Source organism: Phaseolus vulgaris, chromosome 8 (genome assembly GCF_051622355.1).
Source record: "Phaseolus vulgaris cultivar YP4 chromosome 8, ASM5162235v1, whole genome shotgun sequence".
In the NCBI taxonomy this organism is placed as follows: domain Eukaryota; kingdom Viridiplantae; phylum Streptophyta; class Magnoliopsida; order Fabales; family Fabaceae; genus Phaseolus; species Phaseolus vulgaris.
Genome location: NC_143505.1, coordinates 60,688,257 through 60,700,007, shown reverse-complemented (window position 1 = coordinate 60,700,007; position 11,751 = coordinate 60,688,257). Strand labels below are relative to the sequence as shown.

Sequence of the window (11,751 nt, the reverse complement as noted above, 5' to 3'; positions counted from 1 at the left end):
CAACCACCACTCTTCTCTTTCGTGAACGAAAAATCTTTTTCTCCTCTCCATCGTCATGTCTTCGGAACTCAGTGGTGTGTGTTGGGTACTACTGTGCCTTAAATAGTCAATGAATGTTGGGTGCTTAAGGTTGGGTGTGGAAACCTAACTTTTATTTCATTAAGGATACAATAGACATTTCACAGTTGGATGTACGTAGGTAAAAAATGATATGGTGCAAAAATAATCTGCCTTCCATTTTTGTTTAACTGGGCCTTCAAGGCTCAATCTCTACAACCTCATTATTGACTACCTAACTACTTTTAGCAAGTTGAATTATGCACCCCATGTTTTCAAACGTGCACCCGCATATGGTGGTGAAATGATAAAATTGTTCCTAAAAAAATGTATTCAGAATTATGATTGTACGAGATAATTTTTTATTTTGTATTCCAGAACGTATATTTTATATTAAAAAATAAAATATGTATTTTAAAATATAATTTTTGAAATATAAATTTGAACATTATGAAATACAAGAATATAAAATTTCCAGATTATACATTTATGGAGTAGAAAGTTTATATTCCGAGATGAATAATTTAAAATACAAAAATATTAGTTTCGGAATGTATAGATTTAAAAATTGAAATTTTATGGGGGTGTAGCTTGAAAGTATGGGTGCAGAATGCAATACCCATACTTTTACTCTTTTAAAGCTAACTAACAGTTGGTATTGAACTATAACTTCATCCTAACACCTTTCTTCTAACGAATATATATTAAAAAAATGTGTTACATGTACACTTTTAATATATTTTATTCAATAAGTATTTTTCCTTAAATTTATTAGAAAAAGTAATGAATGGGTTTTTTTTGTTAAATTAAAATAGACCAACACAATTTATAACTTTTAACAAAATTAGATAACAAAATAGTTCTTATAAAAAAAAATTTAATGGGTAATTAGAGGTTGTAGAGTATGAGAATTAAAATGAGAGATATTTAATTTAAGATAAGTGAATTTGTTGCAGTTCCTAATAGCATTGTTCATTTTTGGTTATATAAGGAAATAATAGGCACAATCTCAATCTCTATCAAACCTACTAGACCAAAACCAAAAAGTTAGTGGGAGAATTAATGATAAAGCCATATTTATAGAGAACATGTGAAACATTCGAAGAAAACATGAGAAAAAATTGGTTAGATTTGGTCATTTTTAAGTAGGTTATAACTACGAAGCTTTTGAAATTTTTCTTAAATTGCGTGTTGATATATGTATCGGACATCGATACTCATAGAATATTTATTGGTGAAGTATTTAATTAAAAAAATGTGTGTTAGATTTTTTATAATTCTAGAATGGGTCCAACACAATTTTAAAAAGGCGAAATATATTAATTAGTTGCTATAGTGATTAAATTAAATATTATTTTAGAGAATAAAAAAAATATGGTTTCTAAATTAATTTTTATTATTGTTAAATAGTTTTTAATTGGTATTTAATTAGCTATTAACGTTTTAACTAATAATTATTTAGATTCTAAATTTGGTAACAAAAACTTTGCAGCTAATTAGATACCAACTTAAAAACCATTTAATAATAACAAAAACTAATTTAAAAATTAAATTCTATTTTGTCTTTAATTTAGTCAATATAGTAACTAAAATTAGTTTATATTTAATGATTTTCTTGTACTGTCAATATCCAATAATAAATATTAAAAATGTGTATCTTAATTTAAAGTTGGTCAATTTATTTATAAAAATATATTAAAAAAAATAATCAAAACTAATATAAATATTATAATTAATTTGAATATTAGTCTGACATTACTTATAAATTCTCTACAAAATTTATATTTAAGAGTTATTTATTTTGAGTTTACAATATAATCATGACTTTAATAGTTGAAAGACTATTTAGCTAAATATTCTAGAACATCTAGACAGAAAAAAAAAAAAGTGTAGTTTGAATATAAAACCTATTCACTATTCAAATTTTTTTTCTAGAAATTAAATGTGGAAGATTGACATGGTTTGTGTAAAGATGAAATGCAAATGCACCGAAAGTATTTCACGTACAAAACACGCATGATGGAATTTTAGGAAGACGAACACCCCAACTTTGCAAAACCCACTTTCAAATCAAACTTTACCAAACTTTCACTATAAAAAATAACTCAAAAATCAATCATCATCACTCAATTACACGTCATGTAATTACCACAAATCCATAAAATGCAAGTCGTGTGATTTTCACTTTCTTTCTGTTTCTCAACACGTGTGTTAGTGTTCGTGTTCATGTTCTTCTTCTACCAGCCATCAACACCTATAGTAAACCTACACTGAAGTTACTTCACACCTTCGTACGTGAGTTCAGTTTATATCATAATTAATAAATATTATGAAGCACAGTTACGTGAAAGTTAGCCTAATTCTATTATACGGATCGATACCGGATAAGTCATGTTTCTCAGTTTCTGAGAGTGTTAGCATTCTGGATATAGTCTCTCAATTTTGAACAGGTTGTGATTGGAATATTCCCTTATCTTTACCGCAGATGCCTCATTTTTTTAATCATATCATGATTAGAGAGAAACAGGATATTCCTAATTGGATTCTAAATGAGTCTGGTCGTTTCACTCTTAAATCGGCTAGGACTTTTTTCTTGGAACCAGGAGTTCCAGGTGGTTGGGGTAAATTCATTTGGTCTTTATCTATTCCGCCTTCCAAAATTCTAGTACTCTTGAAAATTTTTCATGGGCGACTTCCTACATATCAACATATTCAGAATAAGGGTTTGCATATATGTTCTATGTGTTCGCTTTGTGAAAAGCAAGAGGAATCTATTCAACATCTATTTTTTTAATGTTCTAACGCATTGCATATTTGGAGTTGGGTTCGACAAATTTTTCTTACTTCTCATTTCTCTAATAAGGATGATCTACTTTCTTTTATTAAGAGTGATGGTAGTCCTTTGGTTAAATTGATTAAGCTTGCGGTGATAACCTTTTCTATATGGATGATATGGCGTATGAGGAATTATGCTAGATTTCAGGATAAGATTGGGGTTTCTAAGGCTATTTCGATAATTAAAGATTTAACTTGTCTAATGGGAAATTCGTCTAAAGCTTCAATGAAGAATGATATGTTGGACTTCAACGTGATTAAGTTTTTCGGTATTAAGACTCGTAGTGGTAAAGTTCTTCGTCATCTTCCTATTAGATGGGAATTTCCTTCACCAGGCTGGGTCAAAATTAATACTGATGGGGCTGCTAGGGGGTATCCTGGTCTTGCTACTTGTGGAGGTATTTTTCGTGGAAATATGGGAGAATTTATTGGTGCTTTTTCAGCGTTTCTTGAAGTTCAAACTGCTTTGGTTGCTGAGTTTTATGGAGTTATACATGCTATGGAGGAAGCTCAAAAAATGGGGCTTACTAATGTCTGGCTTGAATGTGATTCTGCCTTGGTTTGTGCTGCGTTTACTGCTAGGACTAATGTTCCGTGGATGCTTCAGAATCGATGGAATACTTGTCTTAATTTTTGTGGGACAATCAGGTTTAGGGTAACTCATATTTTTCGTGAAGGGAATGTGTATGCTGATAAGTTGACTAATTTAGGATTTATTCATAGAGAATCATTTAATTGGTATAATAGACTCCCAGCTAGTCTGTTCTTAGAATTCTTTATAAATAGGTATAATCTACCTATGTATCGTTTGTGTTAACATATGTGTTTTGGTCTAGTCCCCCCATATTTTTGTATTTTTTTTTTAATAATATTTTTTTTTTCATGTGATGGCAGATGATTGTTGTTACTTGAGGTGTTAGCTTAGCTGAGATGTCAAGTTGCATAGTGATGCCTAACACGAAAACTTTATAAAAAAAAAAGGAAAAAAGTCATGTTTCTCAGTTTCGATGATCGATCAATCGCATTAATATATATTAAAGGTGTTTAATATACACTTCTTATACAGAATACTTACTTTGTTGAAGTATTTTTCTAGGTCAACTCCGATCAACACCAACAACTAAAGTAAAAAATTTGAAGAGAGTAACGAGAAAACAACCGTATTAAGAAAATAATAATTATCAAATTATACATAATTATTATACGCAATTATATGTAATTATATTAAATTAATTTGATAATGATAGAATCACATGATTAGTGGATCACCACAGTTTTGAAAAATTTGGAAAGAAAGTCCCCGTACACTTTGATATATTTCCTATACATGAAGTGTGATGTAAATACATACAAGAATAAGACATTACCATTCTTTTTATATTTTTTATATTTTTTTTTCTTACCATCTTTTTATATACCATTTTCTTATATATTATTTAGATCCACTTTTTCTATAAAGGTTATATATGATTAAGATATTTGTGGTTTATATTAAAAAAGGTTAGTGGAATTATATTGGCAGTGGTTAGCGGTGGTTACATTCTACTATGCTACTATGAGTTTGGTGTGAACTCTTCCATTTATTTCATTATCCCAAAGCCATCATCTATGTAACTAACAAAATAAATTCATATTAAAAACTATAAAAAAATTGTTAAGATAGATGAGTTGGTGGATTTAATTAATCAATAAAACTTTAGATGCCTTGCTCTAGCTACACTTTTATAATGTATACGTGGACCACGTTAAATAAATAATGTAGCATTCCTAGTTCAAGTCTAAGATTAGTGATGGATTTAGGTTGGATTAGGGTAACATTTTTTGGAATGACCAAGATTCCATAATTAATTAATTAATAGGTCTTAGATCTATGTGGTGTTCTCTATCTTTCGGAAAGCGTGATCAGAAAGTCAAATTCATTTCCACACACTTATCTTACACGAACCACACCATATACAATTAAAATTTAAATATATTAAGAAATAAAATTTTAAGTCTATACAGATAAAATTATTTAAATATGTTACTAATTGAAATTTGTAAAATTTATAATTATAAATGAAATTATGTACGAGAGATTCGATAATGAGTAGCTTGATAAAACCAACAAATTTGTGCTAAATTGTGTGAAACTATATATGAGTGGTCTAATAACGGATATTCTAATAAAACCAACAAATTTTGAATGGGATAGATTCTAAAAGGTTATGATATCATATTTGTTTCAGCCAAGAAAAATGGTCTTTACCTAAAATATTTAGTTTAGTCAGAAACAGTGATTTTCAGTCTGTGTTGTTGATTGATTTTCTGTCCTTTTTATACTGAGTTTCCCTCTCATCCATTTTCTAGTTTTTATTGTGCATTAACAACTCTATCTCACATATCTGTCAATCACCATCATTCTCATCGAAATATTCCTAAATTTCCATTAATTTTTTAAATGAAATTAAACTATTTTTCCATGACCTTATAATATTAAAAAAAAAATTTAAATCTAATTCAATTTTATAAAATCGAATCTCAGATTACAAATGAATATTTCTATATAATTATATATATAAATTAATAGATTCATATAATATTTATGTTCTTCACTACAAGAAAATCATGAAATAGAAACCAATTTCTAGAAACCAAAACAATTAGTTGCAATAGTAACTAAATTAGAGACCATTTTAGAAACTAAAAAGAAATTTGGTTTATAAATTAGTTTCTATTATTTTCTATTATTGTTAAATAGTTTCTAAATTGATATCTAATTAGCAACCAATGTTTTAGAGACTAAATTTAGAAACTAAATAATTGGTATCTAAAACCTTAGTTGCTAATTAGATACCAATTTAGAAACTATTTAACAATAATAGAAAATAATAGAAACTAATTTAGAAACCAATTTTTTTTTAGTTTCTAAAATGGTCTCTATTTTAGTTACTATTGTAACTAATTATTTTGGTTTCTAAAAATTGGTTTCTATATCATGATTTTCTTGTAGTGCTCGTAAAGAAGAGAAAGGCATGATGATGGTATCTATTTTAATTTGATAAGAATGTTTTAAATTTGAATGGCAGAGAAAAGTTAAGAAAGTTGCAGAATTGTAGCAGCCTTTTTCCTTTACCAAATTGTTTAAACTTTTATGTTCAGTAGATTCAGATCCACCAATCACACTACCATTCTTTAATTTCTCACTAATCATATTATTGCAAATTCCCCATTTACCACTTTTATTTTTAACTACTTTTACTTTTATAATTTCTAATTGAATTTTCCAAAACTGATTCAAAAGCGCGTTTAACTTCAAATACGTTAGACGTGTCCAACATGCCAAATATATATTTGTGTGTCTTATTAACACGCTAAATATTAAACATTTTCTATTTTAGTAAATATTTTATTAAATATCAGGCGTGTTTAACATGCTCTTCTTTTTGGTAGGTTTTGTGTTTAAGTTTACTACCATTATTCGTAAATATTCTCAAACTAAATTACATATAATTAAATTTCAACTTTAAAAAATAAATATTATTAAAAAAAGTAAACGTTAAGCCTAACTAAACCTCATAAAATCGACTTATAAAATAAGGTTTGTTCTCACTTATATACTAAAAAATTGATTTGAAATTTTCAACCCATCCTCTTCAGGGTTACCAACTTGTGCATTGAACTATATATTATGGGTGCAGGTGACCTGATAAGTCTAACAAACAATCGTTATGATAGGCTCAAAATTACTCTTATATCATATTAAGAAGTGAACTTTAAACCTAATTTAATTTCATAAAATCGACTTAAGATAAAATTTACACTCATTTATATATAAAAAATGTCTTAATAACGAATATTTTTATAAAACACTTAAATACCTGTTTTGATTGCTCGTTTAATTTATCATTTTAACATCAAATGAAGTTGTTGCAATATTGATTGATTTTAACTCTAAAATAATGCATGACTAAATTATTTCTGATTTGAGAAGAACGTGATCATTCACTAAAGTTCAAAATCCTTTTTAAGATATGTAATCATTTTCTTTAAGCCTTCAATTCAAACTAATACTAGAATGCTAATAATAATAATAATAATAATGAAGAAGAAGAAGAATATATGAAAATATAAAATAATTTCCTACTTTTTGAGTCATGAGTGTTAAAGCATAAGGATTGGACAAGAAATAAAGCCACGTGGCCTTATCATGTGTCCTCTCGCAGCAGATAACTTTTCTTTCTTATCCTATCCTTGAACACCACATTCCACAACATACCCCAATTCACAAATATAGTTGTTCCATTTTCTTATAGGACAAACCATAACAAAAGGAGACATCAATTTTTTCACATAAAGTAATTGATGTGATAATAAAAAGCAACTAAGTCATCATTTTAGTTTCTGAAATTGATGGGTCTTTTTATTAATCATTGAAATTGATTAAAAATAACTAATTTTAATGGCTCTCACTTTTTATTTAATAACTTTTTTATATTATAATTTATATTTTTCAGTCAGTATCGTCATACACCTATGCGTTTTTATTTCTCATTTTCGTAAACTCTAAATTTAGACGGTAATGGGTGTTGACACTCGATAATATTAATATTGAATAATGACTAATTTTGATATTTGTATCTATTTATATATTTAATATGTAGATTTAAAAATTTAATAATAATTAAAAATATATTATTTAATATTTAATCATTGTTTAATTTTGTTAATTTTTCAATTTGTAACTAATTTGTGTATTGAAAATTTTGTTGGTATAGAATCAGGACCAATTGAATTAGGTTGACTAAACAACATATTTAGTGAGTAAGCTTAATCATTGTGTCTTTTTTATAATCTTTATTTAAATAGATCATTGTGGTTGTAATTTTTTGTGCAACAGAACAAAATAAAAACTTAATAATTTTCTGTGTAGATGTAGGTTGCGGTTGACAACCGAACAAGTTAAATCTCGTGTTGTTTATTTTCGTAATTGATTCGTGATATTTATTTTCGTAGTTGATTTGTGATTATGTTTTGCTTCCGTTTCCGTTTCCGTTTCCGTGTGCGTTTTTTTTCCATCAAACTTATTTTTTGTGTGAAAAATAGTATAAATTACGTGAAGTGTTTTGCTCTTATGAGTGAAGAATGATGCTAAAGTAAGGCATCCCTACGCAGAAACCAAGAAGGCGGCAATAGGGAGCGTTTGGGAAAGCGAAGTGAACAATACCGGTCAACTGTCCCATATATCAAACAGTGGGACCAGAACCCAAACAAGACCAAACGCACCGCAAAAAAACAAGAACATCATCAACAAAGAAGAACAACATGAAAGAAGAAGATGGTAGGTACTAAGTAGCATCTGTTACAAGAAACCATGCTCCATCATGGCCAAGATCATTCACCAAACCACTAGAAACATGTCTCAGCTCTGTCGCAAATTCGCTCAGGTCCACGTCCGGTGGGGTGTCCTCAAAAGGGTATCTTTCGTTGGCCACTTTTTCCGCTTCATTTGGAACAGAATTCTCGTTTGCTCCGTCGCCGGAAGCCCACCCCACTACCGGAAATTACCCCTCCGGGACCAATCTTCTTCGCTGCTCGCCACCGACTCCGACGCCTTCCTCGCTGCCACCACCTGCGGCTACGACTCCGATTCCGATTTGGTGAGCCTCAAGATCAGCTTGTTGGGTGATTGCCATATTGGAAAAACTACTTTTGTGGTAAGCTTGTTTATCTAACTTTACATTCAAACACATGATATGATCCACAGATAATTATGTTTCTTAAATCTCTGGTTTCGATTTTGGAATTTGCATACATGAATTAGAATTTGACTTTGTTGGGAAAATCATGGATAATAGAAGGGGAGAACAGACTTGAACACCAAAAATTGAACTTCATCCTATGAAAAGATTAGAATTTAATTTTTCTATGATTTTGAAAGTTATTTGTGGTTAGACTTTGCGTGCATAGTGATAATTTGTTTCTTGTGAAATGTGTCAAGTGTGGTGGTAGTGTTTTGTTTGAGAGGGTCTAACTAGCTTGGGGCTATTATGATGTGAATTCCTATTACCAGATCAAGTATGTAGGGAATGAACAAGAAAAGATGAGTCTACAGATGGAAGGATTGAATCTAATGGACAAAACTTTGTCTGTTCAAGGAGCACGTATTTCGTTTAGAATATGGGATGTTGCAGGTGCTTTGCTTAAACTTTACCTTTCTTTGCTTTTATTTCTCTGCACTGTGTTGTACTTTTTACATTTGCTTTTCTTACTTTTATTCTTTTTAGTTTTCTGGGTGTGTTTGTTAATTGATTATTGATGGTGAAGTGTTTGTTATGTGGCGTGTGAAGGTGATAAAAGGTCCCTGGATCAAATTCCCATGGCTTGTAAAGATGCAGTTGCAATTTTGATTATGTTCGATCTCACCAGTCGTTGTACACTAAATAGGTAGGCCAAGAGATGTTATCTGAGTGATGAGTTCGGTGGAGGGCTTTTAGAAAAGTAACTGACAGAAATAATGATTCTTTGCGTTTTTTGTACTTTGCAGTGTTGTTGGATGGTATAGCGAAGCAAGAAAGTGGAATCAGGTACCATAGTTTAATTCTGCAGGGCTGATATAGCAGTACTCTTTAATTCAATTCATTTCATAAAGTGATTGCCACTTTTTAAATTAAAGCATAGTTTCCAAAAGGAAACTCTTTAAAAAAACTAGTTTTGAAGTTGTGCATATGGATACAGTATCTGCATTATTATATTCATCATGCTTTAGTATAACTGCATATGGCAAAAGGCATTGATTTTTGCATCAACACTAAACAGATAGAGAGGAGCTGAAATTATTGAAGAACAGTGGTAGTATACTATTTGTTTAAGAATCAAGACATCAAAATGCCTTGTTAATATAACTATAGGTCTTGTTTTAGGTGATAATGCCAAAAATGTTGGCACATTTTTATGTCATTTTGTTACTTTTGCAGAGTGCAATACCAATTCTAATAGGAACCAAGTTTGATGATTTTGTTAGACTTCCCCCAGATGTGCAATGGACAATTGTAACACAGGTAAATGAATAATAATGACCTGTTTTGGTTATTTTCCCCTACTGATGCATCCTTGATTGACTCATAAACAGAGAAAAATTCTTGTAATAAATACTAGTCTTGTTTGAAACATCAGCATGTCATTTATCAACTTCTATGTTTCTGTGTTTAGCATTAACTTTGGGTCCTACATGCTGATTAAAGTCTGATCAGTGATGTTCACATTCCATTACTTTCCTTTTTAGGCACAAATTCCAAGTTATCTTACTTTCTGCATCATTCAAATTTAGCTTGCTAATAAGACACACTGACACAGGCAAGGGCATATGCAAAGGCAATGAAGGCAACCCTTTTCTTTTCAAGCGCAACTCACAACATAAATGTGAACAAAATCTTCAAGTTCATCATGGCCAAGCTCTTCAACTTGCCATGGACAGTGGAAAGAAATCTGAGAGTTGGAGAACCCATAATTGACTTCTGATTTTTCTTTACATAGTGACTTATGTGTACATAGCAGGGCAAAGGAGAATGACAAAATAGAATGAGAAAGAAAACAAGTCAACCTTTTCTTACTGACTAGGAATTTATGAGCATTCAGCACCACCTAGGTACCTAAAAATTCCATGTTTCTACAGCCATTTTGACTGCACATTTGCAGAGAGTGATAACGTGAGATGGTTTTTCTGTCAAGCTTACCCTGTTGTGGCTGAGGTCAAAGCCCACAGGCATTCATATTTTTCCACTGATCAAGAAAGACAAGTTCTATTTCTACATAACTCTTGTATGATATTTTTTATTTCTCTAATGTTACAAATCTATTATCTAACACGTGTTTTTATTATTGTTCAACATTTACTATAAATTATACAATTACGAGTGAGACCCATTTAATAACAGTAAAACTCACGAATATGTAGTTTGTAATATATTTAAAAGTGAGACCCATTTAATAAACAATAAAACTCACAAATATATAGTTTATATATATTTAAGTTATTTGTACATGGATAAAGAGAGACTTAGATAGTACCTGAAATTGATTGTACAATTGTTGATGTGTTGGTTGCCTTCTCGCTTCTTTCTTCAACTCTCATTCTTTTGATATTGGTGCTCGATCGGAGTGGACCTGAAAAAAGGTATTCTGACGCTCAAATAAGTATTTAGTGTAAAAAATGTATATTGTAAAGCTTATTAAAGCGTACCTTACCCTTACCTCTCCGTAGATGGTTTATTTATAGTATTTAGACATGGACTTTTGTTGTGATGAGCCGAATTAATCAAATATCAGTTGCTATTTGATTTATAGCATAATTCCTGATTTATAGGAAAGTATATTGGTGTCACATGAATTTGGTAGGACATAATCATAATTCGTGGACAATTTCCACAATTATCATTGTTGTCATTTATTGAGCGTCTTTAATATATAATAATGTGGTCGGTTGGTAATCAAGACCGAGTGACATAACTTGTCTGGTACAAACGAGTACATTATTGAATACGTTTACAAAATTGTGTTATAAAATGAATTTGAGCCTAAAAAATTGTGTTATAAAATGAATTTGAGTCTTGAAAAAAAATTAATTTTGAAGGGACGTAGTTTATGTTTCAAAAAAATTTATTGTAAAAGCAAATTGTATTAAAACTCAGGATAATGTTTTATAAGTAACAAAATCATTTAAAATTATTTTAACCTAAAAATCAATTATTTTGTATATGTTGTTTTGGGTTGTATACGTGACAATGTCATTTTACATCATTATCTTGGGTCAATCGACAACTTATAGAGTATCTTGCCACAAATTAGGGGAAAAAACAAAAGGGATGTAAGAATTAATGC

General features: G+C 29.9%; 1 protein-coding gene across 2 annotated transcripts; it reads left to right on the top strand.

Annotated features, from left to right (window-relative positions):
- The first annotated feature begins 8,003 nt into the window (after positions 1-8,003).
- SGP1 (Ras-related small GTP-binding family protein) lies at positions 8,004-10,737 on the top strand. 2 transcript variants are annotated; one of them, XM_068632264.2, is made up of 6 exons: positions 8,004-8,588; positions 8,945-9,065; positions 9,222-9,318; positions 9,419-9,458; positions 9,849-9,932; positions 10,228-10,737. In XM_068632264.2, the coding sequence occupies exons 1-6, from the start codon at positions 8,256-8,258 to the stop codon at positions 10,390-10,392; spliced, it is 840 nt and encodes a 279-aa protein (XP_068488365.1). In that variant the 5' UTR covers positions 8,004-8,255; the 3' UTR covers positions 10,393-10,737. The 2 variants fall into 2 exon arrangements, with proteins under 2 accessions (XP_068488365.1, XP_068488368.1); XM_068632267.1 differs by having other exon boundaries at positions 8,008-8,588; positions 10,157-10,737.
- The last annotated feature ends 1,014 nt before the right edge of the window (positions 10,738-11,751 follow it).